The 27426-nt window shown below is 47.1% G+C and overlaps 1 protein-coding gene across 4 annotated transcripts in view; it reads left to right on the top strand.

The window, feature by feature from the left end:
* Positions 1-356: 356 nt before the first annotated feature.
* PEMT (phosphatidylethanolamine N-methyltransferase) overlaps positions 357-27426 on the top strand; it is a 93402-nt gene continuing 66332 nt past the window's right edge. The window contains exons 1-3 of one of the 4 annotated variants that reach the window (XM_080981261.1): positions 507-536; positions 5748-5855; positions 14763-14853. In XM_080981261.1, the coding sequence (XP_080837387.1) occupies positions 14833-14853 (21 nt within the window). In that variant the 5' untranslated portion in view covers positions 507-536; positions 5748-5855; positions 14763-14832. Of the gene's footprint in view, positions 537-5747; positions 5856-14762; positions 14854-27426 lie in introns of all 4 variants that reach the window. The other 3 variants (XM_080981259.1, XM_080981262.1, XM_080981260.1) reach the window with 3 other exon arrangements.

Below are 27426 nucleotides of genomic sequence, written 5' to 3'. Positions count from 1 at the left end.
ACGTATACCCTTTTAAAAACCCTGTAACGTGTGCATGCCAAGACACATGTTTACCGCTGCACCAAGGAGCGGGGCTTGTATTCTGTCCGGAATTGGAGGCGTCATGCGTGAAGCTGCCGAGACCCTCCCCCTGCACACGTGCACGGAGGCTGACCCGAAGCTGTTTCGATTCATTCCCAAAGAAGCCCATTTTCTGCCCGATGATCCCCGTCCCGCGCGGAGTGCTGGGTTTTGCAGTTCTCCTCGAACAGCTGCTGCCGGCGAAGCCTGGAGGGCGTTGGTGGAAGGCAACTACATTTCCCAGCGTGCTTTGCGAGACGCTTGGCGCGACCGGGCAACCAGGAAGCTCCCTCTTTTGCAAATGGCATTGCATCAGCGTGCTCAACCCAACCTCCCTCTCTCTCCAGCTCTATCCTTCGGGAATTCCTGTGCGAACTGTATAAAGGTGCAATCATTTAAGCTGCAGTCCCTGAATGCATCTCTCGCTGTGTTCTTTGGATTGCTGTGAAGGGCTGAGTAATGTGGATTATAGCCAGGTATCTCTCAATATATGTATGCATATTTTGGAAAAAATGATTGTATTTTGATTTGCAAAAAGAGGCGTTTCCCAAAGGAGAGGCGGCTTGGGGGAGAGACAGACCCCCCCCCCCGCCCCGTGGATGCAGCCAGCAGGGCTTCAGCAGGAAGCAGCAGTACACGCTATTTCCTTTTGCAGGGCTCCCTTGCAAGAAGTTTTGCATTCAGTGGCTTTTAATGTCTTAGAGAAAGAAAGAAAGAAAGAAAGAAAGAAAGAAAGAAAGAAAGAAAGAAAGAAAACTAGAACTCTCCCAGGCAGAGATACCCAACAAGAGTCTGGCAGCAGGCATAAGAAGCTGCCTTAAAACTGAGTCAGAGCATTGGTCCATGTAGCTCAGGACTGCCAACACTGGCAGGCAGCAGCTCTCCAGAGTTTTTGAATATGGCTGGGGTTGAATCCGGAGGTCTTTTTGCATGCAGAGCAGCAGGCGATATACTCCTGTCCTGCTGACAATTTCAGCATTAGGTGAAAGCCATTTGGGGGAAGACATGGTGGGACGCGGGTGGCGCTGTGGTCTAAACCACTGAGCCTAGGGCTTGCCGATCAGAAGGTCGGTGGTTCGAATCCCTGTAATGGGGTGAGCACCTGTTGTTTGGTCCCAGCTTCTGCCAACCTAGCAGTTTGAAAGCACAAAGTGCGAGTAGATAAATAGGTACCACTCCGGTGGGAAGGTAAATGGCATTTCTGTGCGCTGCTCTGGTTCGCCAGAAGTGGCTTAGTCACGCTGGCCACATGACCTGGAAGCTGTCTGTGGACAAATGCCAGCTCCCTCGGCCTATAGTGCGAGATGAGCGTGCAACCCCAAAGTCGTCCGCGACTGGACCTTACGGATAGGGGTACCTTTACCTTTACCTTTTATGGCTGATAAAAGTACAGTCCTACCTCAGGTTACAGACGCTTCAGGTTGCATTTTTTCGTGTTGCGGACCACCAAAACCCGGAAGTACTGGAACGGGTTACCTCCGGGTTTCGGCGGTCGCGCATGCGCAGAAAAGCTAAATTGTGCTTTGCGCATGTGCAGAAGCGCCGAATCGCAACCTGTGCGTGTGCAGACGTAGAGCTGCGGGTTGCGGGCGCTGTGGGTTGCGACCGTTCACCCTGCATGGATCACATTCACAACCCGAGCGTCCACTGCACTATAGGAATGGTGCGAATGTGGGTAGAATAAAAATGTACTGATTTTGCAGCTGTAAGTTGCATTGCTGGCCACCAGTTTTTGGGATGCCTTTTAAAAAATGGAGGAAAGGCGATCAGCCACCAAAGCTTAATTAAGCAGAACCTCAATGTTCAGAGGCAGCAGTATACCACAAAATATTAGCTGATAAAGAGGATTGCAATGCAGAGAAGATTTTTGGTTTCCTGGAGGTAGCTGGGGGACCTCTGTTGTGTTGGAAACAAATAGCTTTCTTGGTGGTCTTTTTGCATGCAGAGCCAGCGATATTCCCTAGTCCTGCTGATCAGCCACAATTTCAGCATTTTCCAGTCTGCAAAGGGTGCTGTGTCTCGTTGCAACATCCTGTAACTTTCCCTCTCCTCCTGCGCCCTTTGTGTTGCCTTCATCAGTTATCTTTTCAGGGAACTCTACGCTCCGCCCCCACCCCAAGCCTTTCTGAGGCTATCTTGACCTGGGAAAACATGTACAGTATTTCAAAGTTGGGGAGGAAAACCCATGTGGGTTAGACTCGCCTCCTGCTGCCTGGTGCTAAAATTCTCATCTGGGAGAAAGCAGCGCCCCGTAAGTTTAACAAATTCGTGCTTTGCTGGCTTAAGAGCTGTGGGTGCTTCTTACTTACAGAGCATTCACCCCAAATTGCTTTCAGAGGGAGATGAATCTGGCAACCTTACAGTATTTTTTCCACAGTGCAGTTCTGTGTAAATTTATTTGGAAGCTAAATCTTGTTGTTTTCAGTGACGGTCGTTGCCTAGATAAACCTGTTCTCCTCCAGATGTTGTTCTGCTCCATAGAATCAGAGAATTATACAGGTGGGAGGGGACCCCCAAATGCCATCTAGTCTAACCCCCTGCAATGCAGGAATCTCAGCTAAAGCATCCATGGCAGATGGCCGTCCAAGCTCTGCTTAAAAACCTCCGAGGAGAGAGAGTCCATCACCTCCTGAGGGAATCCGTCCCGCTGTCAGACAGCTCTTCCTGTCAGAAAGTTCTTCCTGATGTTTCGTCGGAATCTCCTTTCTTGGAACTGGAAGCCATGGGTTCGAGTCCTGCCCCCACCATCCCTTGCTCAAGCTGATAGGAGCTGGCATCCAATGACATCCGTAGGACCACAAATTACCCCTGAAAGTGTGTTGTTTAGGCCTGCAGTCTTAGAGTGCTTCCATTTGACCTTTCAATTGAGCGTTCACCCCGATTTGTTTACAAGGAAATTAATGGCATTACATCAGAGGAAGTGTTACTCACACTTTCCAGTTCATTTTCGCATAACTTAATGCAAAAAATTTCTGATCTTTTGGAGATGTGTTGTCCCAGACCTCCCAACCAATTATAAGTCTGCATGTGATTGAATCCCACCTGAGAATAGTGAAGGACGTGCCTTTTTGTTCTCTGAAGTTTCTCTTAAGAATGGCACATTTGGTGAAATATAAAAATATGAGTGAAATAACAACCAGCTTTCGGTTTGTGTTTGGAAAGGTTCTCTGCTGGAACCTTCTGCCAGTGTTTCTCCCCACCTCTATCTCTCCAGAACTGAAAGATTGCTATTTCTTCTAAGAATTAATGGAGGTTGTTCTGCTGGGGACTGGGTGCCTTTTGGGTTTCTCTCTGGGAACAAGGGCCTTGGGAGATAATTGTGAAAATTTGGCAATGAACTTTGGAGCAAAAAGAATCTGAAGTCTTACGGCATTCACAGGGAGCATGGGTTGTTGTTGTTTTTAGCTACACTGCGGACAAAGAACTGAAGAAAGAATGAATACCTATTGCTGACTTTTTCTTAAGCTAATGCTTGGCTTGGTGGAAGAAGGTGGACAGAGAAAAGTACCCCCCCCCAACACCATAGCACTAGAACTGAAAGTTGGAAGGTTCAGGACAGGCAAAAGAATGGATTTCTACAAACAGTGCATAGTTAAACTGTGGAACTCACTGCCACATGAAGCAGTGATGGCCTGGGTGAAAATAAGGTTAGACAAATTCATGGAGGATGAGGCTGTCAATGGCATCTAGTTTATGATGCCCGGCTCTGCCTCCACGGTTGGAGGCAGTGATGCTTCTGAATACAAGTTGCTGGAGAGCATGGAGGTCTTGCGTCCTTCTGGTTGGTCACTGTGCTGTTGAATTTTCATGAGACCGTAAGAAGAAGTTTGCAAATGGATGTGGAAAAGTGATTAAGAGTGGAAAACGAGAAGCTGAAATCGACCAGGTCACCCATCCCTGCTTGAAGCTCAAGCACATAATGCACATTTCCCTCTGGCCATATTACAGTGGCAGATGTCCAGATTTCACTGGCAATGTGCTTTGGATTGTAAGCAAAGGGTTTATCTTTTTAAAAAGTTGTAGCTTGGGAAAAAGGAAGGTAGGAGCAGGGGCCCCAGAACCCTTTGCAGAAGACTCCATGGACTGCCACGCAACAGGGCCCTTGCATTCATCAGCACATAACACTACAGGTATTTTTGGATCAAATTATCACAAAATTGCAAGTATAACTGGCACGGAAGTTCCACTAAATACCATTCATAATTGCCTTGTGGATATCTAAAGGAACTTGGTACCAAGGACGGAAGGAAGTTAATTTCTCCTCTGCTGCTTGCAGGCCCTTAATAGTTTTATACCTAGGTAAGCATAATACATCTCAGCATAACTGTTGGGTTAATATCAGCTGTTTAAAATTAGCTCCACCGCTCAAGAGATGGTCGGATAAAATATGCTAAAAATGATGGGGTGAAATAAAATACAACAGGTTGTTTTTTCCAGAACCGCGGCATAAGCACATCCTGTTGTCAATGGCCTGTCTAGGTCAGCATCCTGCTCACAGGGACCAAAAGGATGTTCCAGAGGTCCTCCAGGATCATAAAGGTGTTACTAGAAGGGCTCCCCCCCCCTTCTGCTTGGTTGTGAGTTGTCATTGAATACAACCTGGGATGGGCTGTGCAAGGCAAAAATTGCCAGCGTCTTGCATGTTCTTACAAGAAGAGGAGCCTTGGGTAGGGAGGGATATACATAATTATAATAAATCAGGGCCTCCTCAGAAGTAGAGCATCTGCTTTGGATGCAGAAGACCCCTGGTTTAATCCACAACATCTCCAGGTGGGATTGGCAATGTCTCATATTCTGAAACCCTAGACAGCGACTGTCCACCTGTGTGGACAATGCAGAGTTAGGTCTGACTCAATATAAGACCGCGGCTTATGTTCCAGAATGCGGCAGCTAGACTGGTGACTGGGAGTGGCCGCCGAGACCACATAACACCAGTCTTGAAAGACCTACATTGGCTCCCAGTACGTGCAATTCAAAGTGTTGGTGTTGACATGGACCTAAACGGCCTTGGTCCAGTATACCTGAAGGAGCGTCTCCACCCCCATCATTCTGCCCAGACACTGAGGTCCAGCACCGAGGGCCTTCTGGCAGTTCCCTCCCTGCGAGAAGCCAAGTTACAGGGAACCAGGCAGAGGGCCTTCTTGGTGGTGGCACCCACCCTGTGGAACGCCCTCCCACCAGATGTCAAAGAGAAGAACAACTACCGGACTTTTAGAATACATCTGAAGGCAGCCCTCTTTAGGGAAGCTTTTAATGTTTAACAGACTACTGTATTTTAATACTTTGTTGGAAGCCACCCAGAGTGGCTGGGGAGACCCAGCCAGATGGGTGGGGTATAAATAATAAATTATTATTATTATTCCTTACCCACAATATTGATATGTATGGGTAAGCCATGGTTAGCATCCCAGACATTCAGACCAACCATAGTTTGTGCCCCTTCTCTGCTTCCACCCCCCGTTTCCTGAGAACCCTAAGATGTTTCCCAAACAACGGTTCGCAATGGTAGATCAGTGTTCCAAACCATGGTTCTTTTGGTACATCTGGAATGCAAAGTATAGTTCAGAGTCTCAAGTATGATTAGCACAAACCACACGGTTCGTGTTTCATCTGAAGCAACCCTGTGTGGAAGCTCTTGCTGGGCGCTACACATACTTGACCCAACTAATTTCCACTGTCCTTTGCAGGTAGATCTCTCGGCCATGTCTCTGCTCCTTGATTTCGTGGATGTGACCGACCCCAGCTTTGGGATAGCTGTCCTCTGCATCGCCTTTAACCCGCTTTTCTGGAATCTGGTATGTTTTGTCTATTTTGCCGATTCACTGACCGGGAGTTGTATTTTTAGGTTTTCTGCCTATCAGAGGCAGTCACCATGGTTTGGCCTAGTTCTGCACCAGCGCTTCCTCTCTTAGTGAACTTTTTCAATGAGTGATGGGTTTTCTTTGTTTCCTCCTCCAGTGCTTGAATGCCCTTGACTCTTTGAACTCTTCCTTTGCTTTCTCCCGTGATGATTTTTTTATTATTATTACTGTTCTGAGGAGACACAGAGGCTGCAATCAATTGCTTTTACTCTTCCATGATTGCACGGCGTGGGGATTGAAAAGCCAATCAATTGGAAAGCGGTGAGCTCAGGATAGTGCTGGCAAGCCACAGTTGATGAGCTCTGCAGAGGCAAACAGGAGTGCACAAGTAAATGTTTGTCCAAGACCTGCAAATCTTAAGACTGCCTCTTTCCCATGCGGGTCAAAGACTTGGTCTTTGTCATGTACTCTGGCCACGATCCTCTGTCTAGCTCAGAGGCAGACACCCACCCCTCACAGGACCAGCAGACCCTTTTCTTTTTGGATGGCAGCCCTGCAGTCATCCCTCACTGTCTTTTATGCTGTTGGAGCCAGTGGTTACAAACTTTGTCTGTTTAAAGGAACAGACAGCTGCTCATATGGGGTGGGGCTAAGAGGACCAGGCCATCCAGCCTTCAGCAGATCTCAGAAGAGTTCAGCATGCAGCTGAGGCAACAGATCTCCCAGAGGGAGTCCTAGCAAGCTCTCTCTGCTGGGAGCTCTCCAGGGTGCTGACAAGATACATTTTTTGCTCCACTGTGCATGCTGCCACCCTGGTCAGGATCTGGCAGTTCCGACTACATGTGACTGGACTGCCTGACTTCCCTTGACCCTGCTGTCTGGGCTGCCCTATAGGTGAGTGTCATGGTGCTGACACAGCTGTCCTGGAAGTAGGTGTGACATCCTTGCTCCATTTGCGTGTGTGTGTGTGTGTGTGTGTGTGTGTGTGTTTGAAGTCCACTCAGCAGCAGTGAGGGTGTAGAGCAGCCTTTCTCAACCTGTGGGTCCCCAGATGTTGCTGAACTACAACTCCCATCACCCCCTAGCTAGCAAGGCCAGAGTTCAGGGATGATGGGAGTTGTAGTCCAACAACATCTGGGGACCCACAGATTGAGAACTACTGGTGTAGAGCCTTCACTGCAGCTGCCCCGGGCTCTAGAATGACCTGGTGGTGGATGCCAGGAGTAACTCCGCCTTTTCACGCTACGAGACCCACCCTATTTTGGGCTTCTCTTGGTAGCCAATCTGAGAGAAGGACGGTGCTGGGTTTATTTATTTATTTTTCACTAGGTGCTAGATTTTTCCTTTGTTGCCTAGTTTTTGCTGTCTAGCAACCAAGAGAGCTACAGCCCTTTCCCCCAAACTCAATAGGAAGGTAGGAAGCTGCCTTGTCTACTGATCCATGTGGCTCAGTGTTGCCTGCACTGACTTCCAGCAGTTCACCAGGGCTCCCAACCCTACCTGGAAATGCCAGGGGGTGAACCTTCTTCGTGAAAAGCTCATGCACTACCACTGAGCTTGGGCCCTTCCCACCAGCCTTCTAGAAACTTCTATTTCTGCCAGTCCCAAAATTCGACGGATGTTTAACCTGGGCAGGAGCCTCTGCAGCTACCCCTGAAGTTTCACTTTGTGTAAGTGCTGGCGACCGCTCAAAGTGATAGCTACAGGGGCAGCCAGAAGCTCAAGGCAAGAAGGGGCATTAAAGTTCCAGTTTAGCAGCAGCAAGGGGCTAATTTTCTGGAGCCCCTCTAGTCTCATTGGCGGGGCATTAAGAAGTACGAACAAACAACTAGAGCCTGAGCAGGATACGCCACCCACCCTGCCGAGATATTAGATGAATTACCCGCAGCGGCTGTCAGGAAAAAAAAGAAGGCATTGACAACAGAGTTATCGGAACAAAGGGAGGGAGGGAGCAAGTGCTGAGGGAGGAATGGAAGCTGGGTAAACAGTTGGAGTCAGATGACTTCTGGGATAGGGCAATGTTTTGCTTTTTTCTTTTTACCTTTGGTCAGTCTTTATTGAGTTAAAATGAATACATCCATACAGTATTTGCCATTACATGCTTAGACAGCATAAGAAAGAAAGAAAAGAAAAACGTGAAATAAGGACAAGTGTGTAAAAATCAAGGAAAAAAAGAAGAGAAAAAACAGGAAGATCATTTTGGGATGTTCATCTTCACCACCGAGATTCTACCCCATAGCAAGAGATGTAATTTATTCCAGGTTTCCATTTTTTTCTTAATCTCCTTCCACATTTTGACATAATTATCCTCATATAGGTTGATACTTTTTGTTGAAATCCAGACCCCTAGATATTTTAATTTATTCTTTTATCTCTAAGCCCGTCATTTCTTGAAGTTCTTTGTTCTCTCCTGTACTTAGTTAGCATTTTAGTTTTGGGGTAGTTTACTTTTAGGCCTGCCATATTTCCATATATTTTAATTAATTCCAATGCCACAGGAATGCTTTGCTCCGGATCTTGTGTTGTTATTTTTAAGTCATCTGCGAATGCCCTGACTTTATAGGATTCCCCCCCCCCCATTACAATTCCTCTGTCATGGATGCTTTATGGTCCTTGACCACTGGCTATGCTGGCAGGCAGGGTGACAGGAGCGAACCAGCAGCAGAAGGCATGAAGTAAGTGGAGTTCCCCCTTTATTAGAAAGAAGAAGAGGAAAAAACCAGGATCTGCGAAGGAGTGTCAGGCCTAAGGAGCACAGCCACTCTTTTTTTTGGTAGGTCTTGCCTCTATGAAGCAGTTGCTGAGACAGAAGGTTCCCACAGATCATAGCTGTCAACCGTCCCTTATTTGGCAGGAAAGTCCCTGCACTAAATAATGATCTCAGGGCCAGTTGCAAGAAATAGCAAGCAGGGAGTAGGAAGGAATGAGACAGGTTTTTAGGTTATGTTATGCCTTTAATAGGTTATGTTACATTCTGGAGTATGATATGTTTTTATAGATTATGTCTGAATAGGATGAGAGTGTTGGAGATACGTGCAAATGTGTATGTGAACCCGGTCTTTGGGTGGGTGTCTGATTTTCGTTGTTGTGTATACTGTGTATATACGGACAATGACAATAAATTTATCTGATCTATCCCAGCACCGTGTCCCGCTGCTGTCCCTTATTGATGATGTCCCTGCCGGCCAGGGAGGAAGGAGGCTCCAACTGTGTTGCTTGGCTGTGTTGCTCACCCAATAAGGAGTCTAAGAACGACTGGGGGGTGGTGGAGTTTGCATGCCTTGTGCCCAGCCGCGTTGCCTGGGGACTCGCCTTTGCTCAGCGCTTCCCAGCGGAGAGGTGATGGTGGTTTTCCTTGCTTCATCCCCTTTGCCGGGTTGCTGTGCTGTGGGAACCACCGCTTGAGGCTTCGTTTGGCTGCTGGCTGGGCTTTCTGCCTTTGGCTCGGAGGGGCTCAGAAGTTGAACATACCTGTGCCCAGAAAATCACTTATTTTGGCTGCTAATCCCTTATTTTTGAGGCTGCTGGTCCCTTATTTTCAAATCTGTAAGTTGACAGCTATGCCACAGATGCCTAAGTCCCCTCTTCTCCAGGCCTTTTCACCAGCAATTGGAGACTGCGCCTGTGTGAAGCCTGTCACTGCCCGTTTCAGCCCCCTCCTGGTTCTGGGAGACGAGGGTGTGGAGGGGACGGGGAGACACCCAGGCCTCTTCACCAGCCAGATTCATTTCTGCCTCTTGGCCTCCCTCCAACCATTCACCTGCTTCAGCTTCTGCCTCTGATTCTGATTCTGGGCTGCTCTCTGCCACAGACTCTCCCTGCTCACAAAGCCCTGTTCCCTCTTGAGCTTCCCACACTTCCTCCTCCTGATCTTCTCCCTCTTCCCACCCATCATTGCCCCACCACTATGCCCTGGGCTCTGAGCCTTCTTCCCTTCGTGGTTCCCCATCTGGTTCCTCTCACCACTCTTCTGTGTCCAATCAGTCCAGGACACAGGGTCTGATGGGAGCTGGGAGTCCAGCCATGTCTAGAGGGCCTCAGGTTCCTTCTCCCTGAGTGAGGAGGAGCTTGGTTGGGTAGGAGGGTTTGGAGAAGACATCTGTCTGGAGCTCTGGTGAGCGAGTGTCCACTGAAGAGCACAAGAGCCTCCTAGATCTTGCCACTGGCCCATCCTGTTCTTAGATGCTTGTGGGGAACCTGGAAGCAGGATTTAAGCACAAGAGCAACTCTCCCCTCCTGTGGCTTCCAGCAGCTGCTACTCAGAAGCATTACTGCCACTAAGCATGGAGGCAGAGCACAGCTGTCATGGCTAGTAGCCACTGATAGCTTTCTCCTCCTCCACTTGCCTTGTAAAGCTATCTAAGATGGTGGCCATCACTGCCTCCTTGGAAGAAATGGTTGTAATAATAATAGTAATAAATTTTTATTTATACCCCGCCCTTCCTGGTTCAAAAACCGGGTTCAGGGCAGCTAACAACAAATTTAAAACACTTAATTGTAAAAGCAGCATAAAATACAGTATAAAAACATGAATAACAATAAAATTCAAAATTCAGAAATCAATTTAGGGGAAATAAGCATTAGATAATCCCCAGGGCTAGCTGGCTGAATTGGTCCTACTTGGGCCAGCGTGGAGGCCAGGGAAGAATTAGCTGTGGGGTCTCAGAGCGGGTGATCTTCATAAAAGGGGAGGGGGAAGGAAGAGAAGGGAAATAAAAGATCAAGCTGAATTCAAATTAAAGGCCAGGTGGAATAGCTCTGTCTTACAGGCCCAACAGAAGGAGGTTAAATCCTGCAGGGCTCTGGTCTCATGGGACAGAGCATTCCACCAAGTCAGAGCCATCACTGAAAAGGCCCTGGCGCTGGTGGAGGATAGTCTGACTTCCTTAGGGCCCAGGACCTCTAAACTATGGTTCTTCATGGACCTTAAGGTCCTCTGCGGGGCAGACCAGGAGAGGCGGTCCCGTAAATACAAAGATGGTCCACTCCGGAGACTGGATGACGTTCCAGAATGCATGAAGTATCTTCATAACTTAACCCAGCGACGTTGTTCTGTTCCTGACCTGACGCACCCCCCATTACATCCTTTCAGTTTTGGAAAGAAGAATTGAATACGGAATGTGGAAAGATGTCACACGGAACATGTACCCATGCCTTCTTCCTTACCAGTTCCAGCTGGGCAAGGTGCATGTGGCTAGGAACTGGAACAGGAAAAGGAGGCTCACATTCTAGAAGGGCAGTGTGGTGTAGTGGTTAGAGCCTAACCTATCTCTCAGGGTTGTTGTTCAGATTAAATGAGGAGGGAGAGAACACATCACCTTGTGCCCCTTGGAGGAAAAATGGGATGTAAATGCAATTGAAATTCATTCATTCATTCATTCATTCATTTACTCACTTACTCACTTCCTGATCAGAAATAGTGAGCTGTTATCAGTTGCCTGCAGGGAGTAAGGCCATTTTGGAAACTGTTCTTCAGAGCCATTTTGATGTTGATGTCTAACTGTCACTGCTCACTTTTTCGCGGAGCGATAGTCCCCACACCAGACAGCGAGTTAAAAGGGAGGATTGTTCATCCCATTCCTTCTGGCCTTTTGATTTCAGAAATAGAGGTGACCTTTCTCATACCCCCTTTTTTGAATAATGACATTTCCAGAGGGTGGTGGTTTGAGGCTCTTGAATCCGCCTGGGAGAGAGAGAGAGACGCTGGCGGTTGAGACTTTCTCTCCCAGGCTGAAAGGCATTGATCATCGAAGCTTTGTCAACCCTGCGGCTGTAAAGTGAGCAAGGTTCTAAGTAGGCTAACTCATAACTCCGACACCTGGGGATGCTGGACAAAAGCTTTGTCGACTGCTAAATATAGTTTTCCAATGACTCGGCATGTCTGAGTTATACACAAAGGTGCGACAAACTGGGTCATTCAACTGGAGATATTTGATGCATCCATGGATAGGATTCTGCCCCAGTCGCAGACATCAAAACTGTGAGTGGGGTGAGGCAATACCCTCTTATTTTGTGGGGGGGCAGCAGGGCTGGTCATCTCCCCCCCTTCTTAAGCTCCCCTCAAGCAGGTGTCATTTTGCGGTGAAGGTGAACCGCAGCAGAGGAGAACCGCTGCTGCGTCTGGCAAATAAAAGGCAGAATGGAAAAACCATGTGTTACATCCTTGGTGAAAGCAGGGAGAAAGATGAATGGCATACTTAAGATTATTAGGAAAGGGATAATGCTTTTTGGGGGGGTGAAGGGGGGCTTCCAGGAGGCATCTGGTTGGTGCTCTTGAGAAGCAGGATGCTGGACTAGGTGGACTTTTGGGTAAGGTAAAAAGGTAAAGGACCCCTGGATGGTGGAAGTCCAGTCAAAGGCGACTCTGGGGTTGCAGCACTCATCTCGCTTTCAGGCCGAGGGAACTGGCATTTGTCCACAGGCAGCTTCTGGGTCATGTGGCCAGCATGACTAAACTGCTTCTGGCACAATGGGACACCTTGACGGAAACCGGAGCGCACAGAAACGCCATTTACCTTCCCGCCGCAGCGGTACCTATTTATCTACTTGCACTGGTGTGCTTTCGAACTGCTAGGTAGGCAGGAGCTGGGACCGAGCAACGGGAGCTCACTCCATTGTGGGGATTTGAACCGCCGACCTTCTGACTGGCAAGCCCAAGAGGCTCAGTGGTTTAGACTACTGCGCCACCCGCATCCCTTGGGTACCTGTCTCTTGGTCACTCTTTCTTGTTTGCTCGCCATGTCATTCTTGTCATTTGCCAGCAGGGGGCACTGGAGGAGCAACATACTTTCTCCTCCCAGCAGCTTTGAACGAACCCAGTTGATATTATTCCCCTCCCATCCGCTTGGACGCATCTTCTAATGACATTTTACAACCAAGCACTTGAGGTTCGTGGAGAGAGAGAGAGAACAGAAACATATTTATCTTTTACCTCTCTCGGTTTCCTTTTCTTATTTACCTTTGATGAAATAAATGACTGGGCACCACTTGGAGTGTATATTGTGTTCTGTGTTATTTTGCGTGTGAAAGTGGAAAGCAGAAATCCGCACTTTAGATAATGGCTTTGTCTGTTGGGACCAGATTCCTGGAACTCATTAGGCACTCCAGTTCCTGCTGGGTGTTTGCAAATGGCTTTGGAAAGGTTCCTGACAACCTCGCTTGGGTTCTCGTTAAAAGGCCCGAGCCATTACCTGCGGACGTGGGTGCATGCCAGGGCAGGTGGCTGAGTGCTGCTGAGATGACTCTTGGGACAGCCTTATCCCTTGTGCACCCGGTAGATCACTGCAATGTGCGGGAGAGTATCTCCTGCAAATTCCAAAGAACTCAGAAGCTTGTTTTGTAGTACAGTCATACCTCGGGTTACAGATGCTTCAGGTTGCGTTTTTTTGGGTTACGGACCCGCCGAAACCCAGAAGTACTGGAATGGGTTACTTCCGGGTTTCGGGGACCGCGCATGCGCAGAAGCGCTAAATAGTGCCTTGCGCATGCGTAGAAGCACCGAAGCGCAACCCGCACATGCGCAGACACGCCGCTGCGGGTTGCGAACGTGCATCCCACACAGATCACGTTCGCAACCCGAGTGTCCATTGTACAGTAGTACCTTGGTTCTCAAACGCCTTGGTTCTCAAAATCTGAAAACCCGGAAGTAAGTGTTCCGGTTTTTGAACAATTTCTGGAAGCCGAACGTCCGGTGCGGCTGTTGGCTATTGTTTCCGGGGCGCCTGCACCAATCAGAAGCTGCGCCTTGGTTTTTGAACACTTTGGAAGTCAAACAGACTTCCGGAACGGATTAAGTTTGGTGCTTTTGTTTTTGCTATTTATTTTGCGTTTTTGTTTTTGAGGCTTTTTCGGTTCATTTGTTTTTGTGACTGTGTGGAACCCAGTTCAGCTACTGATTGATTGTGTGACTGTGGAAATGGATAAAAGCCCCCCATCCAAACAATGACTATCATCAGTGCAGGGAAGAAAAATAAATAAATTTTCATTTTTATCATCTACAATACTGTCTTATTTATTTTATAGTACAGTACATTGATTTTTTCTTTCATTTTATGGATCAATGGTCTCGTTAGATAGTAAAATTCATTTTAAATTGCTGTTTTAGGGGTTGTTTTTAAAAGTCTGGAATGGATTAATCCCTTTTGTGTTACTTTCTTTGGGGAAGCGCACCTTGGTTTTGGAACGCTTTGGTATTGGAATGGGCTTCCGGAACGGATTAAGTCTGAGAACCAAGGTACCACTGTATTGCCAGGTCAAAAATTATGCAAACGATGACAGTATAAACAGTACAATGAGAATGATTGGAAGACTCGTTTTGTCAGAAGTCTTTTTTATTTAAGTGTTTAATTAAGTATTAATTAGGAAGATTAAGGGTTTTTTATGTACATAAATTTCCTTTTTCTTTTTTCTGTATTTTCTGTATTTTCTTCTTTTTTTTCTTAATTGTTTTTTCTTTCATTTTCTTTTTGTAGTATGAGATTGTAAATTCTTTGCATAAGTTTGTAATTTAAATTAATAAAGATTATTTTTTTAAAAAGAGGAAATGCAGCCCAGTAATCTCTTTGCAAACCACTTCTCTCTCTCTTTTTTAACTATGCATCTTAGTGGAAGAGCGATACACAGACCCAGTGTAGGCAAGCCCAGCCCAGAAGCCAAGCAGACAGACCAGCGGAAGGGAAATGAAGTGAGGTGTCTCTCTTTTGTCAGTCCCACTCATTTCATGCGATTTCATGGGATTCTAAGCACTCCCCTGCATGAAATTCCTGGTCACCTATGGCGACCAGTCTGGTTGCTAAATCCCAGGGCGTCATTCTTATAGCAATACCATCTTTCAGGCAAAGCAAGCAACCCCCCTCTTTTGCAACAATATAAAATAATGCGTCCCTCTTTTGTTACGTGCAGGCTTGTGGCTGTCGTTACAGGGGAAGGCTGAACATGATTTGGTTTTAAAAAAGCACTCACCACCAGTCACATGGTTTCACTCCGTTCTGACGTACATAGCTCAGTTTTGTTTTGTTGTTAATGCCATTGATTTTAGAGCGCTTGTCAAATTGGAGGGGCACAGGCGAGGGCAAGCACATTCTGGCAGATGGGCTTAGCCGTTTGCAGGCGAGGTGTGCTCCCTGCTGAGAGCGGTGTTCTGTTTGATAAAACATTAACTCTAAAATGCGATTTCTGCTTACAACATGGCACTTTTTTATATATAAGCGATGGGAAGCAGAATCAAGGAGGTTGTGTCCCTTGCTAGCTAGGGGTGATGGGAGTTGTAGTTCAACAACATCTGGGGACCTGCAGATTGAGAAAGGCTGCCCTAAGCTACTGAAGGTAATGGGGCACTTTCTATGTCCAGTTGTCCTTTGTTAACAACAAATGGTCGCTGTTTTTTGTGTTGAATATATGCTATATGGTAATTTATGGACCTAATACAGTGATGGCCAAACTTGGCCCTCCAGCTGTTTTGGGACTACAACTCCCATCATCCCTAGCTAACAGGACCACTGGTCAGGGATGATGGGAACTGTAGTCCCAAAACAGCTGGAGGGTCAAGTTTGGCCGTCACTGACCTAATAGGTATGTATCTAAAGCCATTTGCACATGTTGCCATTGCAACCAGTCCGTGCAGAATGTTGTTGCTGTTTAGTCATTTAGTCATGTCCAAATCTTTGTGACCAGAGCATGCCAGGCACTCCTGTCTTCTACTGCCTCCTGCAGTTTGGTCAGACTCATGCTGGTAGCTTCGAGAACACTGTTCCACCATCTCGTCCTCTGTCGTCCCCTTCTCCTTGTCCCCTCCATCTTTCCCAACATCAGGGTCTTTTCCAGGGAGTCTTATCTTCTCATGAGGTGGCCAAAGCCTTGGAGCCTCAGCTTCAGGATCTGTCCTTCCAGTGAGCACTCAGGGCTGATTTCCTTCAGAATGGATAGGTTTGATCTTCTTGCAGTCCATGGGACTCTCAAGAGTCTCCTCCAGCACCATAATTCAAAAGCATCAATTCTTCGGCAATCAGCCTTTTTTATGGTCCAGCTCTCACTTCCATACATCACTACTGGGAAAGCCATGGCTTTAACTATATGGCAGAATGTAGGCACCCTATATATAGAAAGGAGCAAACCAGTGATATTTCAGGGAGCAGGCTAGCAGGCGGGGTCCATTACTTACATCATAGGAGCCTACACAACACAAAACGCGGTTGCTGTATGTAGGTTTTATTTTATTTTTTTATCTTATATTTTGGAAATGTACATCCAGTTTTTTTCTTTCTTTAAATTTTTTGGGGGCCCCCAAGAGAGTGGGGCCCCTAAGCTATAGCTTGTTTAGCTTATATGTAAATCCGGCACTGCTCAGACTCCTCACAGGGCTTGCTGGACCCGCAGGGCAGAGGAACGTCAGCTCAGATATGTTTGCACTGATCCATTATTGTGCACTTGCTCCGGGAAATCTGTGTGGGGAGTGAGTAGGGTGGTGGACCAGCAAGAGGGGCAGTTGGTTAGCAGGCAAGCTGGGCTTGCAGCAGTGGGTGGGTTCAGTGAGAGGGTTGGCTCCTGTGAGCTGGGGGGCTTTGGTGAGGAGTAAGGGGAGGGGGCTTTGCAGAGGGAGCAAATTGAGCAGGGGCATTAACCCTGAGTGCCTATTTGTGGAAATCATATATGTCCGTAAGTATTCTCCACCTGGGAGTTCCTTCATGATTGAGAATGAAGGTTCTCTATAGTCTCAAATGAGCCAGACTTTTGCATACAGTCATACCTCACGTTACGTCCTCTTCATGTTACGTTCTTTCAGGTTATGTCCCACGGCGACCCGGAAGTACCGGGAAGGGTTATTTCCGGGTTTCGCCGCTCGCGCATGCACAGAAGCGCAAAATGACGTCACGCGCATGCGCTGAAGCGACGAATTGCAACGCGCGCGTTCACAGACGTGCCGCTGTGGGTTGCGCTCTTTTCATGTTGCGAACCGGCCTCCGGAATGGATTCTCGTTGTGCTGAGTGGGCATGTGCCTCAATATTTGTATATGAAATACAATCAATATAACATGCTGCGTGCAAAATCAACATCGCCATCATTTGAGAGATATTTTTAAGCAAATCGCCACATACCCCCATCCCCCCCCCAAGTGTGTGTGTGTTGATATTTAGCATCCCTTGAGTGTTTAAATCGGTGCTATTTTCTCTAGAAAGAGAGGTGCCGGAACTCAGCACGAACTCCTCCTTTGTTCTCTTATAACAGCAATGGCGCCTACCAGGGAGGGGCCGGAACTGAGTTCCAGTGAGTTCCAGCTGAAAAAAAACCCCTGCTTTATAGACAGTGGTACCTTGGGTTACATACGCTTCAGGTTACAGACTCCGTTAACCCATAATTATTACCTCAGGTTAAGAACTTTGCTTCAGGATGAGAACAGAAATCGTGCGGCGGCAGCAGGAGGCCCCATTAGCTAAAGTGGTGCTTCAGGTTAAGAACAGTTTCAGGTTAAGAATGGACCTCCTGAACGAATTACCGTATTTTTTGCTCTATAAGACTCACTTTTCCCCTCCTAAAAAGTAAGGGGAAATGTGTGTGCGTCTTATGGAGTGAATGCAGGCTGCGCAGCTATCCCAGAAGCCAGAACAGCAAGAGGGATTGCTGTTTTCACTGCGCAGCGATCCCTCTTGCTGTTCTGGCTTCTGAGATTCAGAATATTTTTTTTCTTGTTTTCCTCCTCCAAAAACTAGGTGCGTCTTGTGGTCTGGTGCGTCTTACAGAGCGAAAAATACGGTAAGTTCTTAACCCGAGGTGCCACTGTACTTATTTGGGCTTGTTTAAATTGCAGATTAAGGCGGAAATGAATGGGTAGAGACACGCGAAACACGCATGGATTGCGAACAGGTAGATTTCAGTCTATCAGTGAACTAATTGACTAATTGGAAATAAGCAGATTTCTCCAGCCCAGTTTCTCCCTCTCCTCTCTGTTCCATCTCTTCTTGCCTCCCTCTCTCTGGCCCACAGGTGGCAAGGTAAACTGGGACTTGTAGATTTTCCTTTTTTGCTGACGTGGTTCTGTATGCAATTAATGCAGGGTAGGTGGTGTGGGGTCTGCATGATTTGCATTGTGCTATAAATCATGATCATGCTTGGCTTCCCCCGTGATGAGAATCATTTAAAACCGACGTCAAACACTTTGATCTTCTCAAATTGGAAACGTCACATTTCAGGTGTATTAAAGCAGTGCCCTCTGTTACGGTGTTGTTGTTGTTGTGGTGGTGGTGGTGTTGTTGTTTTGCTGCTGCTGCTCCTAATTGGGTGCAGCTGTGGGACACCGTGGCAGGAGCACAAAGGTTGCTAATGGGGGAACATTAGGTACCCTGCGAAGGGTGATGAGCTGGACTCATTCCCTGGGGTGCTTGGCATTCCAGATGATGCTGGCTAATCACCGTGCTGCTGCCTCTGGCTGGTCATTTTAATGGCCTATAATGTTTTATTTTCGTCCTGTATTCAGGATTTCATTAAGGGTGCCTTAATCAACGCCTACCGCACTGGCTTCAGAGAGGTGAGCAGGGAAGCAAAACAACCTCAGCGTGGTTTTGATTTGCAACTGGCGGGCATTAACAGTGGGGGTGATCTAGATTTAGTATCCTAATCGGCCGTGCGGCTAATGAGGGGAGCAGAGCTAGAATCCAAGCGAGGCAATTATGGAGGGCGGAACCATGTTGTCTGGGGAGGGGTATGGTGGTTTGGGGGGGGGGGTACCACCGCCATACTATGGATGGGGAAGAAATTTGGTTTGCACTTAACTCGCCACGGCTAAGGTGGCGTGCTAACAGTTGCCCTGTGACATTCATGCTTCTCTGAGTTTTGGGAAGCAGCTCTGCAAAAATGTAAGGTAAAGGACCCCTGACCATTAGTTCCAGTCGTGACCAACTCTGGGGTTGCGATGCTCATCTCGCTTTATTGGCTGAGGGAGCCGGCGTACAGCTTCCGGGTCATGTGGCCAGCATGACTAAGCCTCTTCTGGCGAACCAGAGCAGTGCACGGAAACGCCGTTTACCTTCCCGCCGGAGCGGTACCTATTTATCTACTTGCACTTTGAGGTGCTTTCGAACTGCTAGGTTGGCAGGAGCAGGGACCGAGCAATGGGAGCTCACCCCACTGCGGGGATTTGAACCGCCGACCTTCCGATCGGCAAGCCCTAGGCTCTGTGGTTTAACCCACTGTGCCACCCGCGTCCCTTTCCTGCAAAGATGAGATGTGTACAAAAATGCATATGGGAAAGGGTGCATAACGAGGCATGTGCATACCTGGATTTCAGGAGCCAAAATGCTGCTTCTGTGCAGCCTGCAGCAGGAGCAGTGATTGTTTTAGAGAATTGTTGCAGCTTGCCTTCATTTCCCCCACCCCAGTGCCCTGCTCACAGTTGTGAAGAATATTCCAATGCTAAGAATGGTCCGTGTCAGCATTAAGAAAAATAAATAGAAACCGGCCTATATATATTTGGAGTGTCCCTGGATCAAGCGACTTTTCTTCTATAAGTTCTCAAAGTTCTCTAGCTCTAGCTCAAGGTGGTCATCTGAACTAGCCAGATGTTTAACTGAGAATAAATCACGGTCAGTCCATCACTTGCAAAATAAGGCTTTAGAACTGTCCTGCCTGTGGGATGTAACATAAGCAGTCAAATACAACATTTCCTGTCTGCCTAGAGCAGACATGCAGGGGAATGTTGGTCCAGCCAGTTGAACTTCCTGTTACACCTGGTCTTGAGCATCCTTCCTTTGCATGTGACCAGGTAGGTGGGCGTGACCCTTCCAGACCTAACGAAAGGTCCAGTCATGCCGCCACCTTCCTCTTTTTATGCCCTTTCTTCTCTTGGACTGCATGTGGGATGAGTTCCCATATAGGATGAACTCAAACCCTCTTCTGTAACTCATAAGCTAAAGCCTGCCTTCAGGGATCCAGCTGTGAACTGAATGTGAGCAAACTTCTTATTACTTTCAAAAGAAGACTGTTGTGTCTTTATTCTTTTAGGAGGGAATCAAAGGGGTCTCACCAGGAATAATAGAACTTAAGAGATTCTAACGCAGGCATAGGCAAACCCGGCCCGCCAGATGTTTTGAGACTACAGTTCCCATGATCCCTGACCACTGGTCCTGTTAGCTAGGGATGATGGGAGTTGTAGTCCCAAAACATTTGGAGGGCTGAGTTTGCCTATGCCTGTTCTAAGGAATCTGCAACTAGCTTCCTGCTGTGTAAAGAGGGGAATGTACTCTGCTGCATGAATAAACTCACTAGCGTGAGTTAGGAAGGATAATATTTAATCAATATGTCCTCTCCTGCTACCCACAACATTCCCACATTGCCCCAAAATGGCTACTGCAACATTGGTTTAGGGAGCTGCTTAGTGCCTAATTTTTCTATATATCCGAGTTTCTAACCCTGAAAAAAGGAACAGTAGAGGGGGAAGCACATTGCCAGAGTTGGTACCGTTGTGTTATTGCTCATCGGATTATGCTTCCAGCCGCACGCATCCTGTCCCCCTTCCTCCCAAGCTCTCAGAGGCCTCCTGATCGATTCAAAACTCTCTGCTATAACTTCTCGGCTCCATTGGGAAGGTGTTTCCTGTGAGTTGTGTTCTTGCTGAACATTATTTAATTACTTCCTGCATTTGAAGGTTCTGCATGTGTGCAGGTGACAGTTCCCGGGTGCTGCCTTGCCTTATGCGAGGGCAGGTCACTGTTTGACAGGAGACAGAAATGAAATCTTCAGGAAGTCCTCCTGAAATAATAACACTCACCAGGGCCTTCCGTCTCCAGCTCATTGATTGATGAAGACCCTTGGGCTCCTGTCTCACGTGCTTTTAGCATGGAACAGGTAAGAGAGATTTCACCTGACGCAATAGGTCCCTAAGACGCGGAAATGAGGAATGGATCCTCTGTCTGAAATTCATCAATTAGCCAGCAGCCCTCGAAGATTGGGCACCTTCACGTGGCAGAAGCCGCTCAGTCTAGTTAGAGCGCTCTCCTGGAACCTATTAGACACAAACGTGCAGCTCCCACAGTCTTCAAAAAAGTCAATTTATACGATTGTGGGAGGTGTGGCAGGAAGATTGCATTGCTGATAGGCAGGGCTGGGTGGGGGCAATTTGCAATTCCCTGTGCGTGCAAAGAAAAAAAACCATGGAGGTGGTGTTGGGTACAAATTCAGCCTCCACTATCTTTTTACTAAGGGCAAGTTTCTGTCCCTTATGAAGGTATGCTTGAAAGTGTGTGGGCAATGACAGACGCCAGAACAGCAGCAAAACAAGGTTTGCAAGAGGTGCAGTTCCTTGCCCCCATCCCAAGATGAGCAAAGCTGAAATGAAGAAATAGGTGACTCTCAGTAGGGGGGAAAGGCAGGGACCTGGTAAGGTGCGGCCTGACCCAAAACTACAAATATGAGGCGAGGCGGGGATGCCTCACTCATCCCTATATGTGGTGAGCCGAAATTCCTCAGAAAGATGTTTCTTACTGAGAGACTTCCTGAAATTTCTCTCTCTTTTTTCCTCACAGCCCCCAGAATAGGAAGAATTTTCTCTGCCATGTTTTGTGTGTGAGAGACAGAGAGAGACAGTGATGGTTCCCCCCCCCCCAAGCAATCAGAGACTGTGTTGGCGTGCGACCGATCTCTGCTCTTTTCATTTCTCTGAGAGTTCTGGCAAACCAGGGCAAAGAAGAGCAGCAGGAAGGGGAGACTCCCTGGCTTCTTCAGAAACCTGCCTCTTCTCTGTCTCCTGGGCCCCCTCCGCTCCTGCCTCTGAGGCTAGTCTGCTCTCTACCACAGACTCTTCTTGCTCACTAAACCCTGTTGCCTCTTCCAGCTTCCAACATCTCCTCCTCCCAGTCTTCTCCCTTTGACCACTCACTGTCGTCTCACCATCACTTCCTGGGCTCTGAGCCTTCTTCCCTTGGGAGTTTATGGACCTGAGTGCATTTGCTGCCCCTCAGCAGTGGAGGCAAAGCATTGTAGTTAGTGGCCAGTGACAGCCATCGCTGCCTAATCCTCTTTTGAAAGCCATCTAAGTTGGCGGCCATCACTGCCTCCTGCAGCTGCAAATTCCACAATTTCACTATGCGCTCCGCAAAGAAGCACTTTCTTTTATCTGACCCGATGCTTTTCGCAGAAAGGAAGGAAGGAGAAAAATCAGGTTTTGAACCCAGGTTTCCTTACCTCTTCCTTGCATCCGTGGTCCTTGTAGGCACTGGCAGCCTGACCATTGCTAGATGCCCGTCCGTATTTAACCAGCTTATTATTTTACGATTGTGACTGTCAGTGACCACAGAGAGCCCAGAGTTCATTTTGGGCCACTTTTCTCCCTTCTTGGCAGCTTGGCTGTTTTGCTCGTATCGAAAGGAGCTTTGTTTTCACTTTTCAAAATTCAACAATACGAGGCTTTGGCTTATCAGTCCATGAATGAATATAGCCTAAAAAGTTGTGCCGGGGGAAATCAATTAGACTGGATTGACTTCACTGTCCTCAGCCTGATGTGGATCTGACCTAGGGAATGAGGCGTTCAGAAAGTAAACAGATATAGGTTTCATGAGGTCTAGGATGTTGTTTTGCCTTTGCACCTGTCCCTGAGATTATTTCTCAATGAGCCCACTCTTTAAATCCACACATGATGTAATAGCTTGATAAGGTTTCAATCTCTCTAATAGTCTTCAATGTGATTTGCTAAAAGGCCCGTCTCATTACCTAGCTTTGATTATTTTTAAAAGCCCCCCCTTTTTTGGCACATGCTCCCATGCAGCAGAAACTGGTAGTAAATGTTCCCCAGCGGTTTAGAAAGATTCAGGTTCTCCCCCCCCCCCCTTGAAGCAAAAGGTTGTTTGGGGCAATTCGTGGAGAATAGGCTTCTGTGGTCCTTCTCCTCAGTTTGTTGGGGACATGATTCAGCCCATTCCTGTGGCTTCTGAGATTTTGCTGGGTGTAGCACATGCTCTTTCAGACATATTTCTATACTCATAAGGACTAGAAACTTCCTTTAAAAAAATGGGTTGGGGGTGAGAACTTCTTAGGACTGTGGCCCAGTGGCGTAGCAAGGGTTGCCAGTGCCCGGGGCAAGTCAAGTATTGTGTTCCCTAACCCGTAGTTTCTGTTAGGGCCAGGTGACAGCAGAGATGGGGGAGGAAGGGTCTCCCCAGCAGGGAGACGAAAGCTGGAGAGGGGACAGTGACAGCAGCCTTTTATTTTATTTTATTATTATTTATTTCACTTTTTTTTTTACACCACTTGATGGTTTTTTTAAAAAAACCCAAACAAACCTCAAAGTGGTTTGTTTTTCTTTTGGGATTTTGCGCCCCTCAAATGTTGCATCTGGGGCAACAGCCCCTCTGCCTCCGTACGACACTATGACACTGTTGTGGTCCCCTTCCTCTCCTGAGAGCCATGGTGTGTTTCTGCGAACATGCAATATTTTGGCATCGCCTTTATTCCATGCCACCAGAAGGAGACATCTCCGAAAAGACTGTAGGGTGGAAACAATTAACTCAGAAACAAGCCTCTCGATCACGTATTCTCCCCGTTCAGAAGGAATGTGATTGCGGCATATAATCTTGGGTAATTGTTAGTAGCGAGTTGAGTACTGTTTAAGCAGCCTAATTAACGTCGCTTAATTGGCTCTTGGTTTGATGAAGATTGCTTGGTGTTCCCTCGCCAGCAGAGACACCTTGAACGTTCCTATACGTTAGGACTACACGTAGGACATATTTTAAAGAGGCTCATTAGAGATTTCATGCAAATATCATCTTCTCTTAATTGCCAGCTTGTACAAATTAATTAGTACATGTTTTTCTTTTTTCTCCCCCCCCCCCTTTTGTTCTGTTCCCCGGTCTGCCCTCCTCCTGCTATTTTTACTAGCGATTAAAATTATATTCTCTCTCTCTCTCTCTCTCTTTCTCATTGACAATGAAACGTGGTTCTAGATGGTAGTACAATGAGAGCAATGGGGACTTCTTCTCCATTGAGGAAAGGGTCTGTTCAGTTTCGGCGGTGGCTGGATTTGCGGCCAACTCTGTCCTTAACTCCTTGCGGATTCTATTTTGCAGGCGACAGTCATGGCAGCTTTCCCACTTTTCACAAGAAGGCATAATTGGGGGCCGTCTTCTCAAGAAGTCAGGTTGTTGTTGTTGTTTAGTCGTTTAGTCGTGTCCGACTCTTCGTGACCCCATGGACCAGAGCACGCCAGGCACTCCTGTCTTCCACTGCCTCCCGCAGTTTGGTCAAACTCATGCTGGTAGCTTCGAGAACACTGTCCAACCATTTCGTCCTCTGTCGTCCCCTTCTCCTTGTGCCCTCCATCTTTCCCAACATCAGGGTCTTTTCCAGGGAGTCTTCTCTTCTCATGAGGTGGCCAAATTCTTGGAGCCTCAGCTTCAGGATCTGTCCTTCCAGTGAGCACTCAGGGCTGATTTCCTTCAGAATGGATCGGTTTGATCTTCTTGCAGTCCATGGGACTCTCAAGAGTCTCCTCCAGCACCAGAATTCAAAAGCATCTATTCTTCGGCGATCAGCCTTCTTTATGGTCCAGCTCTCACTTCCATACATCACTACTAGGAAAACCATAGCTTTAACTATACGGACCTTTGTTGGCAAGGTGATGTCTCTACTTTTTACTTTTTACTATAAGTCAGGTTGCTTGTTCCATTTCCTTGGCTCTTAACTTCCACGTTTCATTTGAGTGTCAAGGCTTCAGGGAATTACGATCCCTCCCCCTGTGGCAGTCAAAAAGCAGATAACCAAAAAGAGTTCTTACCACGTTATTTATTCAGTATTCACATGATGGTGTTGCTCCAAGTTAAGTCCCGCCCCCTCAGTCCCTCCTAACCTATGTCATTCCTGCAACCGGCTGGTCAGTGCTTTTCGGCCTCTGTGTTGTCCACTGATACCCATTGTTGCAGCCTTTCTCAACCTGTGGGTCCCCAGATGTTGTTGAACTACAACTCCCATCCCCCCTAGGTAGCAAGGCCAGAGCTCAGGGATGATGGAAGTTGTAGTCCAACAACATCTGGGGACCCACAGGTTGAGAACCGCTGCATTGTTGTGTCACACCACACCCTCTGGTGTGAATGAAATTTAGCGCAGCCTGCTGGTATATCGTTGGAAACCTCACAGCTCCGTGACGCAACTGGGACTGCAGAGACACGGAGCAATGGATCCACACTACAAGAAAGAAGATTCCACCTAAACATTAGGAAGAACTTCCTGACAGTAAGAGCTGTTCGACAGTGGAATTTGTTGCCAAGGAGTGTGGTGGAGTCTCCTTCTTTGGAGGTCTTTAAGCAGAGGCTTGACAACCATATGTCAGGAGTGCTCTGATGGTGTTTCCTGCTTGGCAGGGGGTTGGACTCGATGGCCCTTGTGGTCTCTTCCAACTCTATGATTCTATGAGTCTAAGGAACATTAGAAAACCGGTCAGAAGTGCTAGTGGTGCAAACAAGAAAAGTAACTCAATATTCACCATGTCCGGATGCTCTCTTCATCTGGCCCTGAGCTGTTGTGGAATTTATTGACTGATTGGTTCTAGACATTTGCATCCCGACTTCCTGTGGCAAACTTTGCTCAAAGCAGCCTCTGGAATAGAACTGAACAGATTTAAAATGCAGTCCTAACTGTAGTAACTACAGTCGTACTTTGGGTTTCAAACAGCTTAGTTCTCGGAACGTTTTGTCTCCCGAAGGTTGCAAACCCGGAAGTGACTGTTCCGGTTTGCGAACTATTTTTGGAAGCCAAACGTCCGGTGAGGCTTCTGCGGCTTCTGGTTAGCTGCAGGAGCTGCCAATCAGAAGCCACGCTTTGGTTTTCGAACGTTTTGGAAGTTGAACGGACTTCCGGAACCGATTCCGTTTGACTTCCAGGGCACGACTGTAATAATCAAACAACAGCAAAAACAAACAAAAAACAGTATTATATAGGTATAGAGCTGGGCGATATATCAATACATTGTCCCAAACCTGTTTGAAGTCCATATTGTAATATTGGCCTCATAATTTTTGACTGGGTAGTATATTGCGAATCATGATGTGTGTGTGTGTGTGCTATGCAAAAATCACAATGCGGGGAAAAACTGTGAAGCTGGCCAATGCCTTCCTTCTGACATAGCTCCATCCTTCTTTCAGACATCATGGATTTCCGCTTGCGTGATGCAACTTCCTGCCCCTTCCCTTCCCTCCCCTCCCCACCCCCAGTGTGCCATGCATCCTCCCCAAATCTGCTCTCCAGAAGACTCCCTTTCTCCCAACCCTTGATTTATTTTGCCTGGCTGGAAGGCACCATTGGATTGTGACAATTCCCATCTGTTTGCCAGAAGGGAAGTGTGTGTTTAGAAACTCCTGGTTCTTGCTGGGCTGGAATATAGCCTGCTGTACAGAAGTTGGTCTCCTCTGTTCTTCCGCTCACTTAGTGCCTCTGGCCCTGCCCAGAACTGATATGGACGTTAAATAAGTTGGAGTTCTTGTTATTAAATTTACCAAGAAAAAAGCACACCAAGAACTCTGGCCAATAAAAGTTTCAATAGTGGGAGTGGTCCCTACTCACAAATCAATAGTCAGTTGTAACAAAAACTAATCCATTCAAAAGTGTGTATTCTGACAAGGATTGCAAACTCAAACAGAGATGACAACTGATATGGAGCTCTCAGAAGGCTGCCCCAAAGGGAGTGTTCCCCTTGAGATGAGAAAAGTTTCCCCAACCCCTAGTGTGAGAGATTCCTTCCCATGGCTAAAAAGGTCCATTAGAAGAAGAAGAAGAGTTTGGATTTGATATCCCGCCTTTCACTCCCTTTAAGGAGTCTCAAAGCGGCTAACCATCTGTTGGATTGAAGTTATATGGCTTTAGTAGAAACATTATAAGGAATTAAGTATAAATAGATTAATAGAGTATTAAAGGAAAAAATAAGGTTAGAATGAGTTAAGATAATTTTAGGATAGAAAACAGAGGAAGATGGAAAAGGAATTGCTGAAATAATTAACAGAAGTGGAATACAAAAAGGGAGGTGTGAGGAGGTCGTGGAAATAAGTGAATGAAAGATGGGATAATGAAATTGTTTGATTTATTTCATTGTTTTTGTTTTGTTTTGTTAGTTTAATGTATTGCATTGTATTGTCTTTTTAGTGTTTAAATTTTTGGAAAAGTAATAAATATTATTTTAAAAAAAACAAAGCGGCTAACCATCTCCTTTCCCTTCCTCCCCCACAACAAACACTCTGTGAGGTGAGTGAGGCTGAGAGACTTCAGAGAAGTGTGACTGGCCCAAGGTCACCCAGCAGCTGCATGTGGTGGAGCGGAGACGCGAACCCGGTTCCCCAGATTACAAGACTACCGCTCTTAACCACTACACCACACTGGCTCTCTCATTAGGTCCTGTTGTGACAGACTCGGGGGTTGTGGCCCTCATCTCGTTTTATTGGCCGAGGGAGCCGGCTTACAGCTTCCAGGTCATGTGGTCAGCATAACTAAGCCACTTCTGGCGAACCAGAGCAGCGCACGGAAACGCCGTTTACCTTCCTGCCGGAGCAGTACCTATTTATCTACTTGCACTTTGACGTGCTTTCGAAATGCTAGGTG

Source organism: Podarcis pityusensis, assembly GCF_964106645.2.
Source record: "Podarcis pityusensis genome assembly, chromosome: 14".
In the NCBI taxonomy this organism is placed as follows: Eukaryota; Metazoa; Chordata; class Lepidosauria; order Squamata; family Lacertidae; genus Podarcis; species Podarcis pityusensis.
This window is presented reverse-complemented; position numbering and strand designations above follow the sequence as displayed.